General features: G+C 49.4%; 1 protein-coding gene across 1 annotated transcript in view; it reads right to left on the bottom strand.

Moving 5' to 3' along the window:
- Positions 1-600: 600 nt before the first annotated feature.
- The window catches only part of NOTCH1 (notch receptor 1), a 79,661-nt gene continuing 52,818 nt past the window's right edge, over positions 601-27,443 (bottom strand). The window contains exons 10-34 of the mRNA XM_050926744.1: positions 26,426-26,539; positions 23,600-23,833; positions 23,058-23,168; positions 21,327-21,519; positions 20,153-20,298; positions 19,616-19,729; positions 18,068-18,187; positions 17,510-17,662; positions 16,431-16,659; positions 15,121-15,322; positions 14,751-14,904; positions 14,115-14,299; positions 13,368-13,500; positions 12,587-12,844; positions 12,386-12,498; positions 10,845-11,416; positions 9,279-9,707; positions 8,283-8,431; positions 7,460-7,676; positions 7,065-7,155; positions 6,654-6,819; positions 5,588-5,883; positions 4,936-5,083; positions 4,723-4,820; positions 601-3,827 (exon numbers count right to left, since the gene is read on the bottom strand). Of these exons, the coding sequence (XP_050782701.1) occupies positions 2,391-3,827; positions 4,723-4,820; positions 4,936-5,083; positions 5,588-5,883; positions 6,654-6,819; positions 7,065-7,155; positions 7,460-7,676; positions 8,283-8,431; positions 9,279-9,707; positions 10,845-11,416; positions 12,386-12,498; positions 12,587-12,844; positions 13,368-13,500; positions 14,115-14,299; positions 14,751-14,904; positions 15,121-15,322; positions 16,431-16,659; positions 17,510-17,662; positions 18,068-18,187; positions 19,616-19,729; positions 20,153-20,298; positions 21,327-21,519; positions 23,058-23,168; positions 23,600-23,833; positions 26,426-26,539 (6,062 nt within the window). The 3' untranslated portion in view covers positions 601-2,390. The remainder of the gene's footprint in view (positions 3,828-4,722; positions 4,821-4,935; positions 5,084-5,587; positions 5,884-6,653; positions 6,820-7,064; positions 7,156-7,459; positions 7,677-8,282; positions 8,432-9,278; positions 9,708-10,844; positions 11,417-12,385; positions 12,499-12,586; positions 12,845-13,367; positions 13,501-14,114; positions 14,300-14,750; positions 14,905-15,120; positions 15,323-16,430; positions 16,660-17,509; positions 17,663-18,067; positions 18,188-19,615; positions 19,730-20,152; positions 20,299-21,326; positions 21,520-23,057; positions 23,169-23,599; positions 23,834-26,425; positions 26,540-27,443) is intronic.

Below are 27,443 nucleotides of genomic sequence, written 5' to 3' on the forward strand. Positions count from 1 at the left end.
TGTTTTTCCCAATAGCCCATCTATAACTAAACGCAGCTCTCCCTCACTCGCTCTTCGCTATCTCATCTACCAAAACGTTTTCCTAAAATCGAACCTTTGGGGTCAAGAGGGATTATTTTTCCAGTGGGAGAATTAAGAAAGCAGTTGAAGTTTCCATGCAAGAAACTGTTTAAAACATCTTCCCAGCTTTTCCCATTTTAGGTCCTGATCTAGTAGTGGGGTCCTTACAATACCACAGCTCAGGTAAGAGACCTCCTGTACAGATCTCACTGCAAGGTCAGGACTTTATGCAATACAAGTCTCTTCCTACAGACCTTGCTCAGGCAAAACCTCCAACGAAGCCAATGAGAGTTTTGCCCAAATAAAAGCCTGCAGTAACATTTCCTACTGGCCCAATCCAACTTCCACTGAAATCTTTATGGACTTCAACAGGAATTGGATTGGTCTCAGTTGCACAAACAGTGTACTAAGAATCATTTGGAGATGCAGGATTTTCACGTAGCCCTCAGATACTGATGAGGAGCAGATGTTGGGTCAGGCAGGCTGGGGAGTTTGTCCACAAAAATTCTACCGACACATGGCAAAAACATCATGTTCAAGTTTTAGTAAAATCTAGACGCCCATGAGCATCCTTTATTGCAAATCAGTTAACCAAAAAATACATCATTTTTGCAAACTACAACTTTGCAGGTAGAGAACTTTATTACAGAAGATTTTTTCGTAAACTACATTCTAGTTTATAAAACATAGGAAGACAACACCACATGATGTTTAAATCACTTGTATTAGGGATGTCACAATACCGATGCTCCGTGTTTACAAAGAGATGAGCACACAGGGGACTGCAGAAAGCCGTGTGCTTTTGAGAAATTGAAATCATATTTGGTTTCTAACTAAAAGGGATCAGGAATCTCTCCCTTTTCTTAAGTTTTCTTGATTGACTGCATTCTAGGTGAGTGACTGTCCTGTGTGTATGCATAACGCTTTCCTTTTGCAGTCAATGAGTGAGCAATATTCTGACACCTCTAATAAGCATGATATACTTAAGACTTGTTCATTTAGATTTTTGAAACAAAATCCACCTTTTAAAAAAAAACAAACTTATTTACAAACCTTAAATCTGCCACAGGCTTATACTATATTTTACGTGGTTGTTTTCCCCCCACCTCCACAAAAGAGTGTGCACCAATATAAACCCGATGCATCATGCCAAACTAGCAAGAATAAAATGTCAACATTTAAAAACATGGGATTAGCAGCCCAGTTTCTGTCTGCGTCTCCTAATTTCTGCCCTCGTGGTAGAATAGGTCCGGGCTACATCCAAACCTGACATCTTAAGTTGCAAACCCAAAAGTTCAACATTTCAAAAAGAGGTTGGATGTTAGGGATTGATAGTAGACTGTGGTTGGGCACTGTAATGCTCAGTTAACTTTCATTCAAGTTGGTTTACAGTAATTGACAAACGCCTCCTTTACAATAGGACGGGCCACCCTTAAAAGAAGGATGTGGTTCTAAAAGTCCAAATCCTTGCATTTTTATTGTTTAAATTGTTATTCAGTCAATTGCAGAAAAAAACCAAGAAACTCTTCGGCACTGACTCCATAGCTATGAGTTTTCAACAGATTTGGCAAATGTTCTGTTTCTCTAGGCAGCAATGTTATGTAGAATTTTTTTTTTTTTTAGCTTAGAACCTATCACAGGTCTGTAATCCTGATTTTTTGATATAGACAGCATTTAAATATATATAAAAAAGAAAGAACAAGAATTTCTATGTATTAAGATAAATGTACAACTATATAATACTGAAATTTTAAACAAAGATTCATGACTAGTACCATAAAATGTCCTCTCAGATAACACCCAAGAAAACATTTTAAAGTACATTTCAAAAATTGATTCATACTTAATTTATAATTTTTTCAAGGGGTGACATTTGTAGCTAATTCTCCCCCCTTCCCCTCCCACTTTTTCTGGGTTTGAAAGCAAAAAACCAAAAACTAATAAATAAATGGCATTTCAGAATCACGAATCTTTGCTTACAACTTTACAAAAACAACCCCCACCATCAAGTCAACATATTAAAAAAACACCCCAAAAACAAAAAAGAATTTTCTATAAAAGATTTACTAGGTTTGACTTCCTTGACGCACAATTGAAGTGTCTCATTTTGAGTTCTTAACAATAGAACATATAAATAAAAAGACAGTGTTTTCATGTAAAATAAAAAGTACATAAATAAATACTAAAAAAAAGATTAAACATTGTGTTCTTATTTTGTATAAAAAACATATAAAAAGGGAACCTTCAGTCCAAACAACCAGTGTCCTTAGAAGAAGTTTTTAAAAGATGATCCTAAGTCCCACTGTGTCAATGTCTCTGAAACACCTTCTTTACTTGAAGGCTTCTGGGATGTGTACTATCTGTGACTGCATACTTGTGGGAGGGCTGGAGATCCCCTCTGACCAATCAGATATGTTGGAATGAGGTGACGAGCTTGACCATTGGTCCGGTGACTCCGGGGAAGGTGTTAAGAAAGGGTGGTCTGGCACCTGAAGCTGGTGATTGGGTGTATTGTCCAAGGGGGAGGAGTAACTGTGTTGGGAGGGTGGAGTTAAAAACTGGGTGGTGGTCATGGGTTGTGTGAGGGAGGATGATAGAGACGTTGATAGGATCTGGGTCTCTTGAGGCAAAATAGTGTGCACTGTCATGGTAGTGCTGCTCACCTGCTGCATGTCTGACTGGTTTAGCTCGTTACTGAGGAAGTTTTGGCTAATATGGGCGTTGGTGTTTGAGCTGGTATTGTGATGTTGCTGCTGTTGCAGATTTTGCTGTTGCAGCTGCTGCTGTAAATTCTGCTGCTGTTGGATCTGTTGCAACTGCGGGGCCTGCATCAGATGTGGCTGGGAGGCCAGCCTTGTATTAGGCATGGGCTGGTAGCTCATCATCTGTGACAGGGTAGTGGTGGGCATGCCATTATGCAGGGAGGTCATCATGCCATGTTGAAGGGCTTGGGTTTGCTGGTGAGCCCCGGGCTGGATGTTGCTTCTCATTGGATTATACTGGTTCTGGACCATCCCATTTTGCAGCCTTGTTAGCCAGTCGCATTGCCCGTTCAGGCTGGCAGCTCCACCTACAGTGAAATTCATCGGTGCACTGCTCATGACTGTGCTGGGGCTGGATACAGGAAGGTGAGAGAGACGCGGGGGCACTGAATCGAAGGCCATCCTGCTGGAGCTGCCCATTGCCATATCCTGCTTTCCCGCCATGTTAAGATGGTTGATACTCATGTGGGCATCAGACATGCCTGGCAGGTGATTCAGAGGCATGGACGGGGACTGCTGAAATGGAGATGTCATCAGTGGAGGAGAAGCAACATCTGACAGGTACCCATGGGGCGACTCCAGGGAGTCAACTGGTGACAGCACACTCGAGCTATCTAGAAGGCAACCTTTCCCATCCTGCGATTTTTTCCTCCTAGCTTTGATGTCTTTGGAATCTTTGCTATTGCAGCTCAGGCTCTTGGTACTTGGCTTCCTAGCTTTCTTCCCCTGGACGTTGGGTTTCAGGTTGCCGATGTAACTGTTGGGAGAGCAGAGCGGGGGAGACAGGGTGGGCGCCCCCAGCGGGCCATTATGCAGTGGAGGGCTCCGTACCAGGTTATACTCATCCAGCAGCCGCACAATGTCATGGTGCATGCGTTCCTGTGCAATGTCCCGTGGGAGCCGGTCCATGTGATCTGTTATGTCACGGTTTGCAAAGTGATCCAGGAGGACTTTGGCAGTTTCATAGCTCCCTTCTCTGGCTGCAAGAAACAACGGTGTCTCCTCCTAGAAACACAGTGGAGACAGTTTGTTTTAAAACCCCAAAGCTAACAGGCTTCCGTGGCCAGCCCAATCCTGTTTTTATTTTAGATTTGAAGACATTGCTATTAATTAGGAAGCTCAGCAGCTGCACAAATAATTGCAAGGTTCATAAGCTCATGGAGTTCAACTTCATGCAATGGTAAGGGGCAGAGTCTCACTTTCTTGCATAGCTTCTCTCTCGCCAGCACAAGTGCTCAGGAGAAAGGCTGCTGGGGAGGCAGAGTGGGGACAATACTCAAGGGAAAGTTGGACTCCGACTAGTCACCGAACTGGGTTGAACCCTAGGCTGGGGGAGTTTTCCGTTACCCCTTTTTTGGTGAGGTCCAGAGAAAGACCTTGCTGAATGCTTCTGTGTTTGAATTACCTCATTCATATTCAATACTAAACCACTAATCACATGTGACCTTCACCTAAAAGGCACAGTGAGGTGAGCAAACGAACACTTGTTATTTCCTCCTAATCCAATAGTGCACAGGTCACTAACACTGTGTACGGGGCCAACCCTTGGGCTCCATATTCAAGCCAACTCCCATCAACGTCAGCTGGAGTAAAAGTCAGATACAGAGGCTCCCTGACTTACGCAAGCATTCCGTTCTGGAAAGTCTCGTGCAACTCGAATTTTGCGTAAGTCAGAAACGTATACCCAACCATTATGCAAAAAAATCCAAAACTATTTCTAGCTTACCAAACTTTTTCCGTAAGTGCGGATTTGCATAAGTCAGGTTTGCATAACCCAGGGGTGTCTGTACAGACCTCATCATCTGGCAGCCAGGGTTACATTTGAGGCAAAAATGACCCTCGGATTGACTTGTAAAAGGAAAATAATTGCCTTGCATCTGCTAGCCCTGTAGATCTCTACCTTATTGTTCTGCATGTCTTTATTGGCACCGTTCTTCAGCAGCACCACAGCAGCTTCTACGTTATTCACAGCAGCTGCCCAGTGCAGTGCTGATTTGCCTAAGGAAGAAGAAGGTGATATACAGCCCGCATTAGTCAGCAGTTAGACCAAGAACCAATATTCCCTGCCTGCAGCACCTCATACAGTGGTGCATGTTTTAGAAGACTGCCATACCTAGATCATCCACTGCATTGACGTCTGCGTGGCAATTGATCAGATCCTCCAGCATGCCCTCCACTGCCAAGCGAGCTGCCAAGATCAGCGGTGTGGTCCCATCGTGCATGCGGGCATCCAAATCGGTCGCTCTGTTCCTAATCAGGATCTGCCCACAATGAGACGAACGCATGGAAAAACCCCAGTGTTAGGAGAAAGCCAGTGGATATTCCAGCGAGGTTTCCACATAAGAAAAACTACCAGCCCTCTTGCTAGGAGCCACTACAGAGAGATCAAGGTCTGGAAGATGTTTTGAAGGCTCAATTCCCTCTCTCGTGCCTAGAGTTGGTCCCTGCAGGCCAGGAGTGGCTCATATAAGCGGGGCAGCATTGGGGAGGCTGGCACAGCCACCATGCTGTACCTGCTCTGCCACTAAAGAGGCAGCTTCAAGTTGCCAAGTCTTACATCATTGTACCTTTCAACAGCACTAGATGTTGGGGCAAATGCTAAAATCCTTACTCAGCAAAATTCTCATTGACATCAATAATGACTTGTCTGATTAAGGCCAGGATGGAGACCTTGGGATAGGATCAATTAACAGGGGCCACAAAACTGACTCCCAGTGGCTGTTTACTCTGTAGGGAAAGGACTGCAGTAGGAAAGGTTGATGTACCTGGAAGACTCCTTGAGCATCGGCTGAGACAGCTGCATGGAGGGGCGTCCTGCCCATGTTGTCCTGGATGTTTGCATCTGCACTGGCCTCCAGCAGGCGTTTGGCGGCATCAGAGCGAGAGTACCTTGCAGCCAGGTGAAGTGCCGTCTCGCCGGTTCGGTCTGTCTGGTTGTGCAAGCTGGCACCCTGGTAAATGAAATCCGAGATGACAGCGGGAGCATCCTCCTCCTCTTCGCTGTTGCCAGTCTCCAGCCCTCCTCCACTGCACGAAGCGATCATGAGTGGGGTGAATCCGTCTAGAAAACACAGAGCGACCCCATGAACAGCGAGGGGCTCTTTGCCCTTCTGTGATAGGCAATTCCAGGGAGATGTTCTGACTTGCCAGGGCTACTTGTTCTCCTGGCACATCGAGCTCTGGTTCCTATCTACTTCCTAACACCAGACACGAACCGTCTTCCTCAGATTTAGATCTGAATTTATTCCTCATTCAGTAGCTTCTCACCACTCACTGGCTTCCCTATTTTGTCTGCAGTCTTGGATTCAACTCTCCAAAGCACTTCAGGGCACAGTTTACTTGGAAGATGCTATGCAGAATACAGCTGCACTGTACTGAAGTTTAAAAGCTTTTTTTATTTGACTGAGGAAAAGTCTCCCAAGGGAAGTGGATGAAGCTCTGATGCTTGGGTGAGTTAAAACCTGACTAGACAAGAAAACACTTGTAAACGTCCTATAGCGATCAATCCTGCACTGGCAGGCAGATGAACGGCATGATCGAATGGGTATCTTCCCCCAACTCTAACCTCTTTGATTCTCTGACTTCCTTCTCTGTGGTTAAATAAGGAGAGATTTATGGAAAACAAAATTCTACAAAGGCAAATCTCCTTAAATCATGCAAAACAGTAGCAATGCAACATGGAAGGACTTCTAGGTGGGGCATTTCTGTGTTAGGTTACATGAAGACTGATGTGTAAATGGCAGCACAGCAATAGGCACTGCTCAATTGTAGAAAGAGAATGAGGTTTGTAGATTAAATTATGCAAGCATCAGAGCAAGGAATCTCCCTTACCAGGACCTCGAACGTTGACATCCATACAATCTGCATCAATTTCACCTTGCGGTGGGGTGGGTGCCATGGAAGAGATGCGCAGGTCGGCTGCATCTAGGTGCTGTTGAGTCCACTGCCTGTGATCTGTCTGATCGTCCATGTCTGGCAGCATCGCCTGCTCCTCAAACTAAGAAAGGACAAAAGGAAGCTGAAAGTCAGACCTCAAGGAAAAGACAAGAGAAGCTATAAAAAAGGGTTGAAATGAAAAGCTGTGTAAGACTCAAAGCTACAGTTACATCACACACAGGTTGAAAAGGAGCCTTCAGAAGTTGTGATCGCATGGTATGGAATCCTAAGAGCAAACCCTTGTGTTATGTCTCATCGCACTGTTCACCATCCTAATGAAATAGCTCAATGTTACTGGTAGCTTACCCTGAACTTCTTAGTGTCCAAGGTTTCTTCATCACCCCATTCGTTCTGGTTGTCATCCATCAAGGTGCCATCAGAAGCATTTTTCAGGGGTCTTTCAAAAAAACAGAAAAACTCAAGTAATTAGTTCTTCTGCAAAAACGGAGAGGCAATGGATCACATGCTTTACATGCATAAAACTAAATGAAGAAATTCATGGTAATTTACAGAACATTAAAATCCCCACAAAGCTAGGATATTGTTCTCCCTTTGCAAAATCCTGAAAACTCTATAACCTCTTCCCCTGCTGTATCATCTCAAGCACGAAAGGAGCGAGCTCTAACAGTTCCGTTAGAGTAGCACTGTCATTAGTAGCTGCACGCCACAGCACGTAACAGCTTAACAGGAAGATTACTCACTTCAGGCCAACAGAATCCTCCCCAAGTGGTTCTCGTCGCTTCTTCTTGCTTGAGTCTGTCACCTTGAAGCCTTCTGGGAACCAGAGCTGCCCATGCTCCCTGCGCCGCTTTCGAGATACCACTACTCCCACTCCAATGAAAGCAAGCAAGACAAGTGCAGCCACCACCACATACATAGGATACAGCTGGGAGTTCCTCTGGGGCTCAGCTGTTTCACCTAAAAAAGAGTGGGGCGCATGGAGAAAGTGAGACATTAAGCTGCATATCAAACTGGTGATGGAGCACAAATGAAGAGAAATTAGTTAATAGAGGTACCTATGGCTGATCTAAATCATCCCCCAAAATAAGGTCATTTTATACGCTATTAATCAGAATTGCAAACTATTGGCAAATTCTCCTCTGCACAAGCCTGCTGCATCAGGAGACTGCTTTACTTTTTTCTCCTTTAAGGAAAAGGATTAGCAAACTTCAAATCACTGCGCTCTCACTGAGCTGTTAAGACAAAAGGATTCAGGGGGATTTCGAAGATACAAACTCCAGCTCCTCACATGTCACTGATTGATTGGAGTTGGGTTTTTTTCCCCCTTTTTTAGCTGAAATGATTTTGAAAAACCTGAACTAAGCAAAATTAAAAAAAAACAAACAGAATTAGTTTATTAATGTAGATTTAAAAAAACACAAAGATTCAAGGTTATTAAAGCTGAACTGTCTCTGGATACAGCATTCTGAGCTTGGCTGGCTGATAATTGGATCACGGATGTGGGCTGGAAAGTTTCAGTCACCTCCAGTCTCAATCCCTCCGGCAGCTGCCAGCTAAACTTACTTTTAACAGCTTCTATTTTGTAGGGGATGTTCAGGCTACCAAGTGAGGCCAAGGCACCCAGGAAAGCCGCCACGTCAGTTGCGCTCTGAAAGCATTGCGAGGAGGACTGGATGCACTGGCGGTTGTCGATTTCTAAGTATACGATGGATCTGTATGGAAGAAGAGCAAATGGAAATAGAGAGCAATGATCAGACTGAAGGAGAGTCAAGACCCATGTCTGTTCTCCCCATAACCCCACATCAGGGTGGATTCAGATGCTGGAAACAGACTTGTTTACTCATGCATGGGCCAAACCTGCAGACCTAAGTTAGGCAAAGCTCTCGCTAATGTCAATTGGAATTTTACCTGTGTGAGGACTGTAGGATTTAGCTCCACCTCTATTTGTCAGCTGTTTAGTAACACAGGAATGTCTTTCCTTAGCAACGACAGAAGTCACACAAACACGATAGGGTACTTGGGGCCTGAATCTCTTCTCACACCAGTTTTACCCCATCGTATTCTACGCTGATTTTAGTGGAGGGACTCCTGACTTCCACTGCTCTGAGCAGGAGGAGAATTGGGCCCTTTGTAGCTATACAGCACTTTTCAGCAAGTGTCTCAAAGCACCTTACAACTTTGCAGTAATTGAGACTCATAACAGACCTCTACAGTCAGTAAATCAAGGCTTAACTAAGTGACTTCCTAAAATAACGAGAGCCACCCTAGTTCTGACTGCCAGTCCCACCCCCGCAGAGTGACTCCTAGCCAACACATGGGATGCCATTAGCCATGTCAGTTGTAGCATTATTTTAAAAAATAAATTCCAAACCCATAACCTGTCAGCATTGACACCCCCTTCCCAACTTCTCTTGCATAAGAAATTGGTTCCACTTCATATTTAAAACCAACATTTAGGTAAAATTCTCCATCCTACAGCATTTTCCTTAAAGCAGATTATTAATATTAATAGGGCACAATAACTGCTGTCCAATGAAAGCCTTTTCTCTGCCCCCTCACCCTCTGATATCCATCTGATCCAGCTCTCTCCGCTGCCTTTCACCGACACGCGACGAGAGGGACGTCTTTATTGTGTTGAAGACGGCGCTGGGCATGTCCGACCAGTTCTCCGCCGACCTCTTGATGTGGTGCTTTTTCAGCTCCTCTTCATTGCCGTAGTATGGGAAGATCATGTACTCTCCCTTGGGGTTCTTCTTGAAGACCACATTGGTGTGAAGGATGCGGCTGAGCTCCCGGAGGAAGTTGAAGGAGTTGTTCTTCAGGTTCTCTGGGGTTATCAGGACCACCACTACCAAAGTGCCATCTGCAAGTTTCTCAGGCATGTTGTTGGCACAGTCCAGACCATCCCATTCACACTCAGCGTTGTTACACCCCTGGTCACAGTGACCATCTGAAAAGTGATCTTTACAGTACTGGTCATACAGAGGACTAGGGAGAAGGAAAAGAAAGAGAAAAGGATTAATTACACCCACAGCCATAGTATTATCCATCTGCTAAGATAGCAGTAGGAGTTTCAAGGATTTCTGTCCTGTAACAACAGCACTGCTCACCCTGACATCCTAAATTGCCTTATAAAGAGGGCAATCACTTTATGCAACACTGAAAAGCAACTACTTCTGGGGTGAAACATAGCAGCTATTAAACTGTGGGTAGCAATTTAGAACGGGATGTGAAGACAATTACTTTGACCCAGGGAAGCTGAGAGAGGCAGAATACAATTATTCAAAACAGAGTTTGTCCAGGAACCTGAGATCAAATCCATACTGTTGCAAAAGAATGTTCAGTAAATTCCAGTAAGTATTTGGGGGCTCTTTTGAAAGTTGGTGCCATCGGCAGCACACCAGAAGAATGGCTTCAGTATTGGCCCACGTGCTCAGGATCCAACTGATCGCCATATTTGGGGTCAGGAGGGAATTTTTCCCCAGGTCAGATTGGCAAAGACCCTGGGGGATTTCACCTTCCTCTGCAGCATGGGGCATGGGTCGCTTGCAGGTTTCAACTAGTGTAAATGGTGGATTCTCTGTAATTTGAAGTCTTTAAATCTTGATTTGAGGACTTCACTAACTCAGCCAGAGATTAGGGGTCCATTACAGGAGTGGGTGGGTGAGGTTCTGTGGCCTGCACTGTGCAGGAGGTCAGACTAGATGATCATGATGGTCCCTTCTGACCTTAAAGTCTATGAGCACCACTTCCTATAGAATCCTGGTGGTTTCTTGCTGATCTCCCACTAAAAACTAACAGTGCCAAACTCAACAAGGCATGACTGTCTATACAGTAGAATTCACCAAAGTGGTGAATTTCTATGCAGGATGCTCCACCAGCAGAGATGCCCGAAAAGGAGCCAACAGGGGTGTTACATAATGTGGCGATCTAGTCAAAGAAGGGCCAAACCCAGGAATTTGTGAGCACCTACAACTCCCAGTGAAGTTAGTGGATGTTGAGGTTGCTCAGGATTTGGCCCCACTCGACAGGAAATAGAAACAAAACAAGCAGCAGAAGTTCCTCCGATAATCAGTAGAAAGACCCTGGCTTTGAAGGGACAGCGATGGGGAGGAGGTTGCTTACTTGCATTGCCCTTCTACCTTCAGGCAGTCAAAGCCGTCGTACAGACACCCAGTGTTGTTGCACTGCTTGTCGCACCGCTCGTTGTTGAAATACTTCCAGCACTCCAGCGACTGGGAGCAGTTCTTCCAGGGGTCATTGAAGTTGAGGGAACAGTCCCCTCCATCCCAGCCACAGGAATGGTTGTTGCACTTCGCATCGCAGATCTTGTTGCCAGCGAAACCCGCGCAATCAGGTATCTCACATTTCTCCTCAATTGTGGGTGGGGGGATGTCCTGACCAATGCCTCCCCGGAAATCGAAATCCAGGATGTGGCAGTATAGGCCATTGAAATTTGCAGGGCATTTGCACCGGTAATATGGGGGAGTGTCACTGAAGTATTCACAGGTACCCCCGTTGTAACACTGGTTTGAATGGCAAGGGCTGCTGATGGGGTACTGGCAGTCTGGCCCCGTGAAGGCAGGATCACACATGCACTTGGAGCTCTTGTGGCCGGAGATGCAGGTGCCGCCGTTCAGGCAGCGCAGGTTCCCACAGGTGCGCAAGTCGTTTTCACAAGTGGCGCCATCAAAACCCTGGGGAGACAAGAGCCAGGGAGGCAGAGTTAGTGTCTCTGACGTTGCAGCCTTGTGAAGTGTGGATCAGGAGGAACAAACTGACAGGGAGACAATGACAGCAGAAGAGCAGTGACCTAGCACACTGGTCTGGTGCCCAGTTCTGTGTTAGACACTGAATTCTCTCATCATCATTATGGCCAGCTGGCCACAGCTCTGGGACAATAACTGTAATGTTCTTTAGTAAATTACTTCCAATGGGATTTAAGCCCCTAACTCCCTTAGGCTGTAATTGGGAATCAGGCACCTATTATCAAAAAGAATAAATCAATGTACAGCCTTAACATTTACCTTGAAATTAAACATAGAAAAAAATCTATACGCTCCTCTCCCATGCGATCATCCACCTCCAGCCAAGGCCGGTCTCTTCCCCAGAGGATATTTTCTAGTTCTCCATCCAGTCCAGCTTTAAATGGCCTACATAACAGAGCTTCCACCATCTCCAGTGTGAGCCTCTTCTACGGTCCTAGCAGATCACACTGCTAGGCACTGTTCTCCTGATACTCAGTCAAAACCTCTTTCTGCTTGACATCCCCCTCTGGCTCCTGGTTAGGGTAATAGATGGCATTCTCCCGCTTTGGGTCACCTGCCCCAATTCCTCTCTCTCTGCCATGGTCATGGCCTGCACACGCTCACACCTGGCTACCACAGTCCCTTTGCTTTGATCACTCCCTGCGGCCCCCTGACTATATGGGGCTAGATTGTGAGCAGTTACTGTCACAGGTGGACTCCCATTAACTGCAGTGGAATTCATGAATAACCTGGCCCCTTTGGTCTAAGCTCCCTCCAGTGTACTGGTTTGGAGGGTCCACATGATGTACTAGGACTCAGATTTTCAGGCCACATGGGACTATTAGATCCCCTAGCTTGCCCTCCTCTGAGCATGGAGCAGCACTGTTGCATGAAACCTGGAAGGAGTTAGATACGTACAGGGGGGCATTTACAGATGAAGCCCCAGCCAGTGTTGCTAGCAACTGCACACGTTCCACCGTTCCTGCAGGGTTTGCCCTTGCAGCCATCCACCACGGTATCACAGCGACGGCCTGTGGGGGGAAGGAGATACCCATGAGTGTGATGTCTTACCAGCAGCCTCAGGGTCCTTCCCGGGCTGGATGGGAAAGGCTGACTCACCTGCATACCCTTGCCTGCACTCGCACTTGTAATCGTTGACACGCTGCACGCAGTTCTGGGTCCCCCGTGCATCACACGGGTTGGACAGGCACTCATTGACGTCCCCCTCGCAGCGCTCCCCCACGAAGCCGGGTGGGCAGATGCAGCTGTAGCCACCCACCCGGTCTGTGCATTTGCCGTTGTTAAAGCACTTGGGCCCCAGAGTGACGGGATCAAAGAAGGGGCTGCAGTCGTCAATGTTGATTTCACAGTGCACCCCTGGGGACAGAGGGGGTGAGGAGAACAGCCCATGTTCAGTCTGATTTATTTTTTGTTTTACTTTAGTGCCCATGGGCTCTGGTCATGGACCAGGACTCCATTGTGCTGGGTGCTGTACAAGCCCAGAACCAAAAGACATAGGGTTTACAAGCTAAGTGTAGGACAAGAGACGGAGAAGACAGATTGATGGGGGAGTGCAAGGAAACCATGAGACAATACTGGTCAGCATGGCAGGCATTGGTAACAGGGCAGTCAGACGGCATCTCCCCCTGCAGCGTGAGTAGCTGCTTGCCAACCTCCCCTCCAGCCATTTCAATGGGAGTTGAGGGCACCCGGTCTCTGGCAGAAGGGGACCGGCAGCGTTACAAGACCACTTGAGCTCCTTGATGGCTGGGTTAACTGGCTACTGTAATCCAATATTCCTGCAGCTGCTTCCACCATTAAGACCAACGTGCGTACACAGGAGCTAATGAGCATATATCAAGGATATCTGCACTCAGAAAAGTATTCCCCATTAATTTACCTTGAGTCCCTCTGGGGCAAGAGCATTTGTAGGTATTGATGAGATCGATGCAGGTTCCTCCATTCTGGCATGGGTGAGACAGGCACTCATTGATCTCCTCAGAGCAGTTAACTCCGTGATAGCCAGCAACACACTGCAAGGGAGGAATAAAGGGAACCATTAATTACATTCACTCTGGTAATGAACCTGTTCAGTTCTAATTGCAGGTTCCTATACTGTTCCCATCACTGAGGTAGCTGAGTGCCTGATCTCTTCCTTCAGCGGTCATGTGGGGGCTATTCTAGCCCTGATTAAAGGCCAGGATGTCCAAAGCACGGGCTAAACACTGCTTTCCCTCTCTCCCCAGCAATACCCGTGCCTCAGTATTGCAGATTGCAGCTGCAATCTACTCAATTTTATGCAAACTGGGAGCAGCCCAGAGGGAACTAGTCAGTTGCCAATGAGGCAGTATGGTTTGGCAGAAGTTTGAACAGCTTTGTTTATAGAAAAGAAAGAAAATAATTAGCATTTACAAAGCACCTGCCATCTGTGGATCTCAAAGCATGCTACCAATGCAAATGGATTATGCACAGGCAATGCTGTTAATCCCACTTTACAGACGGAGAAGAGTGAGGCACAGAGAAGCAAAGTGTCTTGTCTGAAGTTCCAGAGTCAGGAGCAGAACCCAAGCATCCCATCTCCCAGTCCTTTGCTCTAACTGCTGAGCCCTACGTGCTCCCCCAGAGTGCTGGCAGCCAGCCCTCGTACCTCACAGGAGTAGCCTCCCAGGTAATCCGTGCATGTAGCTCCATTCTGGCAGGGGCTCGGGGAGCACTCGTCCACCTGCTCCTCGCAGTAGCTGCCGGTGTAGCCAGCCTGGCAGCGGCAGAAGTGTGTGTTGCCTGTATCCACACAAAGGCCGGAGTTCCTGCACAGGTGCACCATGTCGACTCCTGGAAGAGCACAAGGCCGGCAGCACACAGTGAAGCACATGCAAGGCCAGCGATGCATGGGCATGTTTGTGCAAAATGGGCCTGTACAGGGGAGGCTGCTCTTGGAGAAAAGCACCCCCATAGGGAACTATTAGAAGTGCCAGGTCTTGGCCCATGCTCTGGCTTCTTTGTGTCACTCCGGTGATCTCTGGCCAGGACAGCAGCCACTGGGAGCTGTTCTGAGTCAATGTAAATCACAGCAGCCTTGAGGTTGCTTTAACTTGTGCCAGAGGCTGAACTAGCCCCCAGCAGCACTAGGAGTCAGGGTGTACAGCCACCTTTCTTCCCATTTCCTGTGCCCTGTGCCGAATAGAGCTTGGCCATTCCTTGCAAATCTGACCCTAAACCTCCATGAATTGACCAGGCCCCAGGGTGCTATTGCCTAGAAGACAGCAGCGAGGACAGAAGTTACCTTGCTGCTTTGCAGCCACGTCACAGGATACGCTGGGGACATCGCAATACAGGCCCGTCCACCCGCTGTTGCATTCGCAGCGGTACAGATTGTTGGTCTGCCAGCACTTGCCTCCATTTTTGCAGGGAGAGGAGTCGCACCAGCGCACCAGATTCTGGGGAGAGAAGAAGGAAGTTCATATGCTGTTTGGGAATGGAAAGGATTGGGCAGGACATAGCAAGTAGGGGAGAAAGGAGACCTCTGATCTGGGGTGCTGAGCTGCAGTGAACCTAGGGCAGATCTTCCATTGGTGTAATTTAAACTGGCAATCCTTCCAGGATGCCATGTGAGGATCTGGCCTCATGTGATTGACGGGCTGGCTGTTCTTTACCTGACAGTTGAGGCCGGTGTAGCCCTGCGGACAGGCGCACTTGTAGGTCCCATAGCTGTCCTGGCAGGTACCCCCATTCAAGCATGGCTTGGAGTCGCATTCGTTGATGTCATGCTCGCAGTAGCTGCCTGTGAAGCCAGGTGGGCACACGCAGGTGAAGGTGTTGATGCCGTCCACACAGGTTCCCCCATTAAAACAGGAGCTGGAAGGTGGGAAAACAAACATTGCTTCCCAGTAAACATTAGTGACTATTGTAATGGCGTTCTCCATCCATGGATCTCAAAGCCCTTGTACAAACTAACTGATTCAGTCTCAAAACCTCTCTGGGAAGGAGATAAGTGCACAGATAAGGAAACTGAAGCTCAGAAAGCTTGTGTGTCTTGCCCAAGGTCAGACTTTAGTGTAGTGGCAGAGCTAGAAACAGAACACAGGAGTCCAGACTGCTAGTCCTCTGGTTCAGCCACTAAATGGCATAGCCCATGGGTTGTACCTCTCACTAGCTAGCACCTAACATAAGGAGAGTTCATGGGGTTTTTAAAAATCTCTGGTCTTGCAATGTAAATCCACCATTTTAATGACTGGAGCAAAAACCACATAGTTTGGGCCCACACTTCATTTCCCGGCTTTGTGTAAGGTAGTTATATGGCCCTATTCATGGTTATATCTGAGCCGGTTATGTCCTTGAACGTAGTAACCCTCACAGCCCTGCTGGGAGGCAGGGATATACAAGCATCCCCACTGTACCGCTGAAACCCAGAGACACTAAGCAACTTGCCTGAGGTTGCAGGGAGTCCATGAGCGAGCAGGATTGAACGTGGGTCTCCAGAGTCCCAGTCCAGTGCCTTAACAGAACTCCAGCGGAAGCATGTGGGAGTTTTGGCTGGGAAAGGGCTGCATATCGTAAAGCCCTCAGATACCGGCTCATTGGCATCACTGGGAGTACAGCAAGGACCTCAGGGTCTGACCTATGGGGCCTGATCCAGCTCCACAGAAATCAGTGAGAGCTTTTTTATTGAAGCCAATAGGAGCTTGGCTAATCCCTTCCTTCAGCCTTTGGCAAGATTAGTTTAAACAGACCAGGCTCCTCAAGCAAATCCGGAGCGGAGATGAGATTCCCCTGGGCAGACAGGATATGGGCCTTCCCCAACACAGCATCCTCACGAGGGCCACCCTCAATGCCACTGGCCAATGGAGTGAGCCCCTCGGGGCTGCTGGGACACTTGGCATTACAGCAACTCCCGGGCCCATCGTCGCCCCTGGCAGCAGCCAGCTGTTCAGCATTCCAAGCAGCGCCCGCCTCGGCTGGTTACCTTTCTGTGCAGTCAGGTGTGTTGTTCTCACAGTGGATCCCGCTGAAGCCAGAGGGGCAGGTGCATGTGTAGCTGTTGACACAATCCGTGCAGTTGGCCCCATTCTTGCAGGGGTTGCTGGCGCACTCGTTGATGTCCTCCTCGCATTTGGGCCCCCGGAAGCCTGCCAGGCAGTCGCAGAAGAAGGCATCGATGCTGTCAGAGCAGGAACCGCCGTTATGGCAGGGATCTGAAAGAAGAGGCAGTCACGTGGCATTAAGATACAGCAGTTCACAGCCCCAAACACAGCAGTGAAGCTGGGAAGCTTCCATGCGGCATTAGCCCACGATGCCGCCACCTGAGAGCAGCCACAAAAGTATCAAAGCAGCTGAGCAAGGCAGCCCTGGCCCGATCATGGACAAGGCAGGAGCTGGCACTGAACGCACAGAAAGCCTGATTCTCCATTCCCTGCCCGTTTGTTGTCATTAGCGCCAGGGCACAGTAGGTGTGAAATGCTGCCATTTCTGATTCACACCTATCTTGCCCTAGTCTAAATGGGTGACACCGGGTACAGGGCCGTTGAGAATGCAGTCCAAAAGTTCCGATTCCCTTTTGGACAATGGTAAGGATACCTTTAGAAAAAAAACAAAAAAAAAAACAAAAAAAACCACACAAGGTGCAACAGGTGGCATTAAAAGGGCAATGCTGTTTCCCACCCTAAGCAAAGGGTACTCCCAGATGCCCCTGCGGGGGGAACTGTTGCAATTGAAGGCTTTTTTAACAGCAGATCCTGTGAATGGCGAGCCAGGAAAACACTGCATCTCATTTAAATGTTGGGAATCTGCGTCGTAGTTACACGTTGTAACGACTGGTTGCCCTTATCCTTTCACTACGTGTACTGCCCTCCCTGCAATTTAAGCTCCTTTAAGCAGTTTGGAATACGTCGTGGCAGGTTTCTGCCCCATGAGCAGCCTCTATTTATTCACGCCGCACAAAATGTCCCTGACTCCAGACCAGGAGGGTAAGGGATGCAAGTGGCTGTGGATACCCTTATGAGTTTAGCACCAGCTCAGAGAGCAGACACGCTGCCCGGGTCTTACTTGGCTTGCAGTCGTCGATGTCAGTGTCGCAGTTGTGGCCGGTGTAGCCAGCTTTGCAGTTGCAGTGGTAGCTCCCATCTGTGTTCTGGCACGTGGCGCCATTTCGACAGGGGCTTTTCACACATTCGTTGATGTCAATCTCACAGGTTTGACCTACAAGAGAAAGGGAGGGAAAGCTTTAGCACTTTAACATGCTGGTGGAAGTGCTGCAACCATGGTCTCCTCTAGCACCAGCTCCAGTGCAAATCAGCCCTGCGGTGGGTAAGTGTCGCTTGGGAAGGAGGAGGCTGCGGCACACAGACAGGGAGTGAGTTGACCACGGTCACAGAGTGAGTCAGTTGCAGAGCCAGGGATCGTCCCCAGAAGTCTTGGTTCTCATATCCATAATTTAACAACGAGGCCACTCTCCCACCTTTGTTCTGATATTCTCTGAGCCACATGGGAAAGGGAAGGCACAAAACCAGAGGAGGGTTCAGCACAACCTGGCTGCCCAGAGAGAGGAGAGTGCTGAACTCGGAAGAGGACCGATCAGCGCACGCGGCAGAGATCCCTCCATACCTTGCCAGCCGGAGGGGCATGCGCAGGAGAAGCTCTCGTAGTCCTCCGACTCTCTGCACTCGCCACCATTCTTACACGGACCAGCCGCACACGGAGCTAGCACGTCCTCGCATGTAGCCCCTGTGAGCAGAGAGAGACACACACGGCTGAAGCCTTGATGGCAGGCTGCTGCCCCGAGTCAACAAAAGGTGGCAGGGCCTGTGACATGCTCGCTGCATTCAGCCCGCTGCCCAAGAAGTCTTGGGCTAGTTCCAGGCCTTGACAAGACAAAGGAGCTCATGCTTCCTACGTAACCCTCCAGGGTCATTTCAGAATTCCCACAGATTTCACGGAGACCGACCCGCCTACGTAGAGCTGCACTCCCCACTCATGACCTGCCTCTTGGAGGCCTTCCAGAGGAGCTCCTTACTGGGAAGGGCGGGGATGTCCCATCTGCTGGGGGGGCTTTGAATAGTTTTACAGTACTTGGTCCCGGTTCCCAGTCCGGAGACAGCCTGGGCACCCACCTTTCAGATTTTAAATATTAAAACTATGGAGACAATCCAAAACCGAGCTTTTATTTGAAAGGAAAGTGCAATTTTGGTGGGAGGGCTTTCAAACGCCCCTGAATGGTCATTTTTCCTGTTTACACACTAGCCAAGGGCTAAATTCCCTCCAAAATGTTATCTTCCTTGTCAGCCGTTATCTTCTAAGTTGGCCTTTGCTAGTTTCCAGAGCCTTCCACTCTCCTCCACCCCCCACTGGTTTCCATGGCTACAGGAGAAGACAGGAAACTAGTCATGGCTTCCTACAATTGTGCACGTTTCCATTTTGTGCAAGAGGAAGCAGGAAACTGGCAAACAGGAATCAAGTCAGCAGAAATTCCTCCCCCTACGGAATCCACAGCATATTCTGCACCCCGACCTGCTGCATATTTTTCCAAAAGGAGGGTCAGTGGATAAACAGAGTTGTTCACAAAACAGACCCCGAAAGGGGGACAGGACTGAAAGCAGAGCAGCCACAACGTGCTTTCATTAATAACCCAGCGCCAGATGAGGAGAAGAGCCCACAAACCACATCTTCACTTCTGCATTCACAGGAAAGGGGCAGGGACGGAGCACAAGTTCAAAATCCAGCCCTGCTGCTTCCAAAAGCTCCTTGGAGTTTCCTTTTCTAAGGTTTGGCTGTGCCAAAACACTGCCTGGGTCACCCCATCATGTCCTGTATGCAGTCCCAGATCCTCAGCTCATGTAAGTTGGCAAAGCTCCAAAGAAGCCAGTGCTGCCTCTTTGACTTACGCTGGCTGAGGATATAGCTCATGGCGTGTGCACAACAGGGAGGGAGACCTGGTATTTTATGAATTATGGGCTAAACCTTGCTCCCACTGAAGTCAATAGCAATACTCTCCTACGGAGGAACTGGTGTGGTACTGCCTGAGAAAGGAGAGTGGTATGCTGCTCAGTGACTCTCTTTTCAGGGCTGATCTCTCGTGAGGAAAGGATGCAGGACCTGAAAGCCTATGCAGCAGTTCTGCTGCAGTGTAACTTTCAGCACAGGCTGCTCTCTTACCTGTATATGGCAGGAGACAGTTGCATTTGTAGCCGGCTACATCATCTATGCAGGTTCCCTGATTCAGGCAAGGATTGGAAGCACATTCATTGATATTGGTCTGGCAGTTGGGCCCTGAGTTAGAAGAACCAAACACACATCAGCAACCTCGGTGTAGACCATGATGGAGGTTTCCTCTGGCGCAAGAGGAATGGTATGGTGGGAAAGCAAGAGAGAGGAACAGGAGGACGGAACAAATGAGGCAGTGATGCACACAGAACCCACTGGTAACCTCTAGAGGCCTGTCCAGATAAGAGGTTAAGGGTTTACTACCGTTACCAGCTAGAGGAGTATCTCCTTTAGCTGAAGTTGGGGCGATCAGCCCTTTTAATGCAGAAGGTCCCAGGTTCAAAGCCCAGTGCTGACCCGTCCATTGTTGCCTTATCCATAGATGTGTAGCATGTGTTACATGACAATAAATTCACACAGAACTATCTACAGAAGCAAAGCTCCCATATGCCTGCCACTCAGCTGTAAGAAAGTAGCGACAGCCCTTACCGCTGAATCCCTCCCGGCAAGTACAGATGTATCCGCTGGTCATATCCTTGCAGGTGCCCCCGTTCATGCAAGGATTCGATTCACACTCGTTGTTGTTGATGTCGCAGTTTGTCCCGCTCCAGCCTGGGTCACAATCACACCTGTAGCTTTTGTCAGAAAGAAAAACGTAAAGCAGAGAGTCCAGTTGTACTCATCTGCCCCACCCCTTCAATCAACCCTTGTTTTGTAGTCGTCAGAACTTATTTGAAGCACAAGTTCCCAGACACCCGGAAGCAGAGAAAAGAACTCGCTGCTAATCCTGGATGACTGAGCAGTTGAAGAACCAGCACTTTACAGGCTCCTTGATAGGACTGCAGGATTCCAGAATTGTAAGAGACCTGTATTAAGTCAAATGCTAGATTTCAGGGGACTACAGCTCTTCACACCTGAAATCTCACGTTCAAATCTCGGTTTCTACAAGTCCTGAGACCTCCATGGCAATTCAGGACACTTGGCAGTCTTTGCTCAGTAAAAGCCAGGGCCTGCACCTGCAGCTAGCCATGTACATCAGCAATGGGGTGCACTGACCGAGCTGTATGTGGGAGCCCCTCTCTGGAATAGCATGTCGGAGAAAAACAGAGTTCTCATTCTTAGGTTGGGTGCAGCGAGCCAGATACTTTATCTCTAGCAATTGCATGGAGGGAGAGCGCTAAACAGGTCTCTCTCTAGGTAAATAGTTATAGCAAGCATTTATACCTTTGTTACATACAATAATGAGCAACAGCTGCATTTTGTTTATACGTAGGTTATTCTGATATCTTATTTTTCTCACCTCTGTTTAGACTATAGTCTACATTCCATACTTATTTAACACAAGGTCGCAACAACTTCTCACACAGTTCTTTCCCACTCGCCTCACACAATCCTCGCTTATACAAATTTCGCGTTATTAGGGGTACAGCTGGCCTGACTCTTGCTCACAGAGGGGACTGTTTGCACTGAAATTCCCTTCAAACCCCTGTCAGTTCTTTCTCTACTTTCACAAGCAGGAGGGCTGCGGAGCAAGATTTGGATGTCGCAGCAGAGCTGTGCTGGGGCCCAAAATTGAAATAGCAAGGGGTGCTGCTGGAATTTGGAAGGTGCATTAACAGAGCGGCATGGACTGATACATGCTGTTGGCTTCCTGAAAACCTACCCATTGAGTCCGTCATTGCATTTCCCATGGATGCAGGGGTTGCTGTTACACTCATTCACTTCCAGCACACACATGGGGTCGTGGTATCCCTCGGGGCAGATGCACGTGAAGCCGTTGATGCCGTCCTTACAGGTTCCACCGTTGTGGCATGGGTTGCTGGCACACTCGTCGATGTTGATGTTGCACATTCTCCCTAGGAAAGGGAAAAGCCAAAAAGCATCACCTTGGTGAAGCATGCAAGGCATCCTGGGAACTCACACGTCCCATCAGGGGAGTAATAATACAAGGGGTCTCAGGGCAGGTAGGCAAGACTCCCACTGAGTGCAAGGAACACCCAGCCTGCGTGAAGGATGGAGTCTCCAGGCAGTGCTGGTTCTAAAGGGACATGCACCAGCTGGGCTGGTAACCAGCAGCATGACTCCTCTTTGGTGCAAGGTGACTTAGCAGTGGCTGGCTTGCCTCTCTTCTAAATTAAATACAGTTATGGGGAGCGAAGCCATCCCTGACATTACTTTGGCTGCAGGAGGAAACAATGAAGGGGAGCAATCTCAGCCTGTAACCCTACCTGCTGGCAGCCTGGCAAAGAAAGGCCCTATTCAAAGCCCCTGGCAGCAGGCATAGGGCAGAGAGGCTCTGTAAGGCTACCGCCCTCGCTGCGGGTGAGCAGGGAGCCAGCCGGGGTCTGTGCGTATCAAAGGACATACACATTTTCCAGCAGCGATCAAACAAACCAGTTAGATGAGGCAGCAACCCGATACCCATGGGATTTGACAGTGCAGGAGCCTAATCAACAGCTTTCCGCTCTCTCTATTCCTGGACTCAGCTAAGTCACCTGGGCCGGCAGGAGCCCCAGCCTCCCTTAGGGAGAGTGAATAGCTCATTTCATAGACCAGCAGACACTGGGGCGAGGAGCCAGGAACAGGGTCTACACTAGTGTCCAGGGCAAGTTCCAGATACAGCTAGAGCCTGGGCTGGGCCAAGCATGGAGCCCTCTGAAACAGGCTGATGGAGACTGGCAGTGAAGGCTACAATTTCCAAGGTGCTCAGAGACTCTGGGGCCCAACTGGAGACCAGCTGATGGGGCCCGCTCTAGAAGAAAGGGCCGAGCACCCGCCCTTGGAAAAAAGTGGTCCTTTTGAGGAGTCTCAAGTTGGGGCCCTAGGAACAGAGGCATCCAGGATCTCCAGCCACTTCCAAAATCGTGGCCCACATCCCTCTCCAGCTGCAGAACATACAGCAGCAGGGCAGCTGCCTCATTCTGTGCAGTGAGGTTAAATCATTGTAAATTCTCTAAATAAATGCATCTTCCAATGTATACTCGTCTCCCGCCCAATGTAGAGATGGCAGCTCTCTGGGGCAGGGACTTTTTTATTATATGGGGTACAGCACCTAGCGCAATGGGGCCTTAATCCCTCATTAGGGCTCTAGGTCCTACCATAATAGAAAGAATAATCCATCATTTGATAAGCTCTTCTGCCATCATTTGGCACCCAGCCTCAGAGTCAGGGAAGGACTCTGCCTGCCCCAGAACCCCAGCCACTGGCCTCTGGCCCTGCATCCAAAGTTTGTGGGTGAGATTTAGAGGATTCAGACATCTAAATACCCAACTGAGCTTGCAAATCAGAGGGCTTGATTAAAGCTGGGTGGGAAAATCTGGCCCTACGATCATAGCAAGCTCCCCACTCCATCCTGCCCCCAGCCCTTTCTCCAGTGGCCAGCAGCAGCTCTCACCTGTGTATCCTGGCTTGCAGGTACATTCATAGCCATTGATCTTGTCTAGGCACTTGCCATAGTCACATGGGTTGCTAGCACAGTCGTCCAGGTTGATTTCACAATTAGGCCCTTAAAGAGGAAAATGTAACGAGATGTTTACAGGCCTCAGGCCTCACTGACAAGACAAAATATAGTCAGAAGAGACTGACAGTGGGGGTGGGGAACTGAGACACTCTTCCCCACCCCCCTCCTTTGAAAATTTTTTCCAGACTCCCAGGTGTGGAGGTGGTTCTGAAATAGACAGTCAAGCTGGGAGAACTTGTCCTCTCCATAGGAAACCCACAGGCCTTTTCCATAATCAGCCAGGCACTGGGAGACAAAGCAAGAGCTTTAATTAGCTCCACATCTCCTGGTTTTGTTTCCATGACCCAACTGTTCACACTCACCTCGACTGATCACCCACCCGCACCCCTCATGGACAGATAGCTGGAGTCCTGCCAGAGCCCGGACTGCCCTGTTCACTGCTAAGACAGAGCCCCAGATGGGTGACTCCTCCTTACCTGTGGTGCCTTTGAGGCACAGGCAGTTGTAGGCATTGTCCCTGTCCTGGCAGGTCCCTCCATTTTTGCACGGCTGGCTCTGGCACTCGTTGATGTTGAATTCACAGAGGTGGCCCGTGTAGCCAGGCTGGCAGAGACAGGTAAAGGCAGCGACGCCGTCTCTGCAGGTCCCGTAGTGGCACGGGTCAGGGTCACATTCGTTTTTGTCGATTTCGCAGTGAGCACCAGCAAATCCTGGCATGGGGAAGAAGCCAACAGTCAAAGCGGGAGCCTCATGTCATGCTCGTGCTCCTCCTAATGCAGGGCCTGGTCCTGAGAGGTACAAAGCACTCGCCATCCCCTAACGAGAGCTGTAATGCTCAGAATCCCTTCAGAGCAGATCCATCATGCCCACAGCTCCCCTCCCCAAGCAGCTAGGGGAGGGAACAGAAAGGGAGTCTAAGTCCTAAGGATTACCCATTTTTCCTTCAGCCATTCACAGACCACCTCACAGCCCTTCCGTTTCTACGGAAACATGCTTAGATAGCGCGCTGTCCAGTGCCCACTGACATAGCCTCTGGAAATACCACCGCAGAGTCAGACTACACGCTGGCTCATCCCTTCCTCCCCCTACCCCCAGGGTCAAATGGGCTGGGACCAAGGTATTCCTCACAGCGATCAGCTCAGGCACTGCCACCATGCCACGAAGCCAGCCAGTCTGGCTTATGTGTGCCTACAGTCGCTGGCTTCACTGGAGAGCCACAGTCCCAACCCTGTCTGATCTGTCACGCCAGCAGCTCTGTAGGGAACATCTGTCCAGTCTAAAGAACCTGGAGATAGTGCCAGGCCGAAGGGAGACTGGGTGAATTGCAGGCTGCAGAGATTCACAACATGCATTGGAGATAGTCACCTTAAGTTGAAATGGGTTTGCAAATAGCTAGATGGGGGAGGTGGCACCAGTGTATCCAGCCTCTGGGTTAACTGGGCAGTGGACATGAGTTGCTCTTTAATGTAATCACAGTGTTTTTATCTACCTAGGCACTTGTCTGATTCCAGCATTTCTATCTTGTCGAGCCCCTGTCACTGTAGTATCTGCACACCTCACAAACATCACTGCATGTAGCCTCTCTAGGCGGCAGGGCTGTACTATTATTCCCATTGTGCAGAAGGGAAACTGAGGCACAGAGCTGTCATGCTGGGAGTCTGTGGCAGAGCAGGGAATTGAACTTGGGTCTCCTGACTCCCGGGCTAATGCTGTAACCACTAGGTAATTGTTCCTTCTTCCTTTCCATTGGAGAGCAGTTCCTTGGCCTCTTCTAGCATAAGGACTCAGGTGCCCAATCCCATGCTTCACACTCCCTTAGCTTCCAGTGGGAGTGGAAGCCTCTCTTGGGGAACTGGGCTGCAAGATGCCAAGCTGCATGGAGAGCCAGCCTCTCTCTATCAACCATGCAACTGCTACCCCCTCCCCCTAATTAATAACCGCCCTCCCCAGCCAAGCTCCCCCAGTGCCGCGAGAGCACAAGCACTGAGGAGTCAATGGGGCTTTGCTTGAGAACGTGGCCAGAGCGCAGAGAACAAAAGCGTCTCCTCTGCACTCAAACGAAAGGGCCTTTCAGAGCCAGGAGAGCTGGGCTTTGTCCTGGGGATACACAATGATCATCATTAAGCTGGCTCCGCACAGGAGCCGGTCCCTCACTCGCCTGCCGGCCTCTCCGTGCGTTTGTCATGGAATCCGAGGGGGGAAGGGGCATGCGTACCCGGAGATAATAACGCTCTCGCCATTATCCGGCCCTACTCCGCTCCCAGAAGTGGGGGGCGGGGGCATGGAGGACAAAGTACAGCTTTGACTATCCTCTGTGAAACCCACATAGCAGCTTTTCATCGGGGCTTGGCATTAGCAATACACTAATTAGAGGCCATTCAACTGGAAGATTTCTGGCGGGAGCTGCTCCACAAAAGAGCCACTGTTTGCCACTGGGGCTCATGTCATCGTTTGGGCCAGTCATTCCTTAGGTTTCACTCATCGAGCCCACAGAGCCTTGCACCTTGTTTGGACGATAGAGGCTGCTTTATTTCCATCCTTCTCTGTCTTGCTAGCATTTGCTTTGGAGGTGGGGAGTAGAGACAGGGGAAGAGGACAGGCCCCAAACAACAAGTCCCAGACAGGTGGGATTATAAGAAGGGTTCATTACTGGTATAATGGCAGTTCCTGCAGACCCTGACAGATGCACAGCGAGACAGTCCCTGCACTGACCGAGAGCAGGGCTCCGTTGTGCCAGGTGCTGCACGGACGCACAGTGAGAGACAGTCCCTGCACTGACCGAGAGCAGGGCCCTGTTGTGCCAGGTGCTGCACGGACGCACAGTGAGAGACAGTTCCTGCAATGACCAAGAGCAGGGCCCCGTTGTACCGAGCGCTGCATGGACAGTCCCTTCCCCGAAGATCCTACAGTCTAAACACAGCACTAAATCAATTCCAATATCGGTTGACTCCAGGAATCTGGCCCGTTACTTCTAGATGCTGTCCTTCTATAGCACCTTTTGCCCAAGCAGCTCAAAGCCCTTGACAAGCTTCCAGACTTTGATCCTGCTGCCATGGCTTTCAGGCACATAACTCCTCACCGGGAGCAGGATTGAGCCCTGATTAACGCTTCAGCATTAAATATTCTCCCCATTTTACAGAGGCAGAAACTGAGGCAAAGGGTGATTTATCCAAGATCTCTCCGCGAATCCCTGGCAGAGGCAGGAATTGGACCTAGGAGTCCCAGTTCCCAGCCTCTCCATTCTAGCTGCCAGACAACACTCCCGCACCCCATTCCGACTGGCCAGCTAAAGGTCTCCCCACCTTCTGTGCACTCGCAGGTGTAGGTGTTGGGGCCGTCTATGCACTTAGCCCCATTCTTGCACGGCGTGCTGGCGCACTCGTCGATGTCGTATTGACACAGGTGCCCGTTAAAGCCTGGAAGAGAACACAGAGAGAAAGCTCGTTTTTCACAGCCCCGGCAAGGCCAGCGCTGGGATGAGCACCGGCTCCTTGGGAGCATTTCAGGGGCCGGCTCGGAACCTACCGGCTTCTGAGAGAATGGGACTAACGGGGCTGCGGGTGCTGATAGGTCTGCCCTGGGCAGGAGGTGGCGGCTAAAGCAGGGGAATGAAGAGCCCTTGGCTTCGCCTCGACAGCCCAGACCCAACCTGGATTAACTTGTTCCCCACCCGCTGCCTCTCTACCCTCACCCCTTAACAAGGGCGCTTACCCCCAGCAAGTTTGGGACAATGGCTCCTAACACCAGCAAGGGGGGCAGGGCAGAAGGCGAGCAGCCCTTGGGCTCGGCCATGGCAAACAGACATGCAGCTCCAGCTAGCAGATTCCACCCGTGGTTTGCCCCCTCCACCGCTCCAGCTCAATTCTTTACAATCCAAGTATTTCCCAGCCCCACACATGAGGCCGGAGGAACCCTCTCTCCCCTGCAGGAGAGGACATTTTCCAGACCGGGCTGGGGTTTCCATGGTGATGGCTGGATGGGGGGCTGTGACCCAGCATTGAGCACATCTTATTTACATCTCTAGAGGAGCGAAGGCTCTGAACTTCAAAACCTCCTTTCACAGATTAACCGTCTCCCCATTCTCTGCTCTACCCCCTGACTTTGACACCCTATTCAAACCCGCCAGCGCGGCCCCTCTGCCCAGCCGCGCCTCCTCCCCACACTGGGGCCTTTTCAAGTGCAAAGTTGGGCTTTTTAAATCCTCGCTCCTCTCTCCCGCTGGCTGGGCAGGCCCCGCTCGGTGGGAAGGGCTCTCCCGTTGAATGCATCTTCCCACCCACAAGGCTCCGATCCTGAGAAGAGCTGAGCTCCCACTCAAGT

This window comes from Gopherus flavomarginatus, chromosome 17 (assembly GCF_025201925.1).
Source record: "Gopherus flavomarginatus isolate rGopFla2 chromosome 17, rGopFla2.mat.asm, whole genome shotgun sequence".
Lineage (NCBI taxonomy): Eukaryota > Metazoa > Chordata > Testudines > Testudinidae > Gopherus > Gopherus flavomarginatus.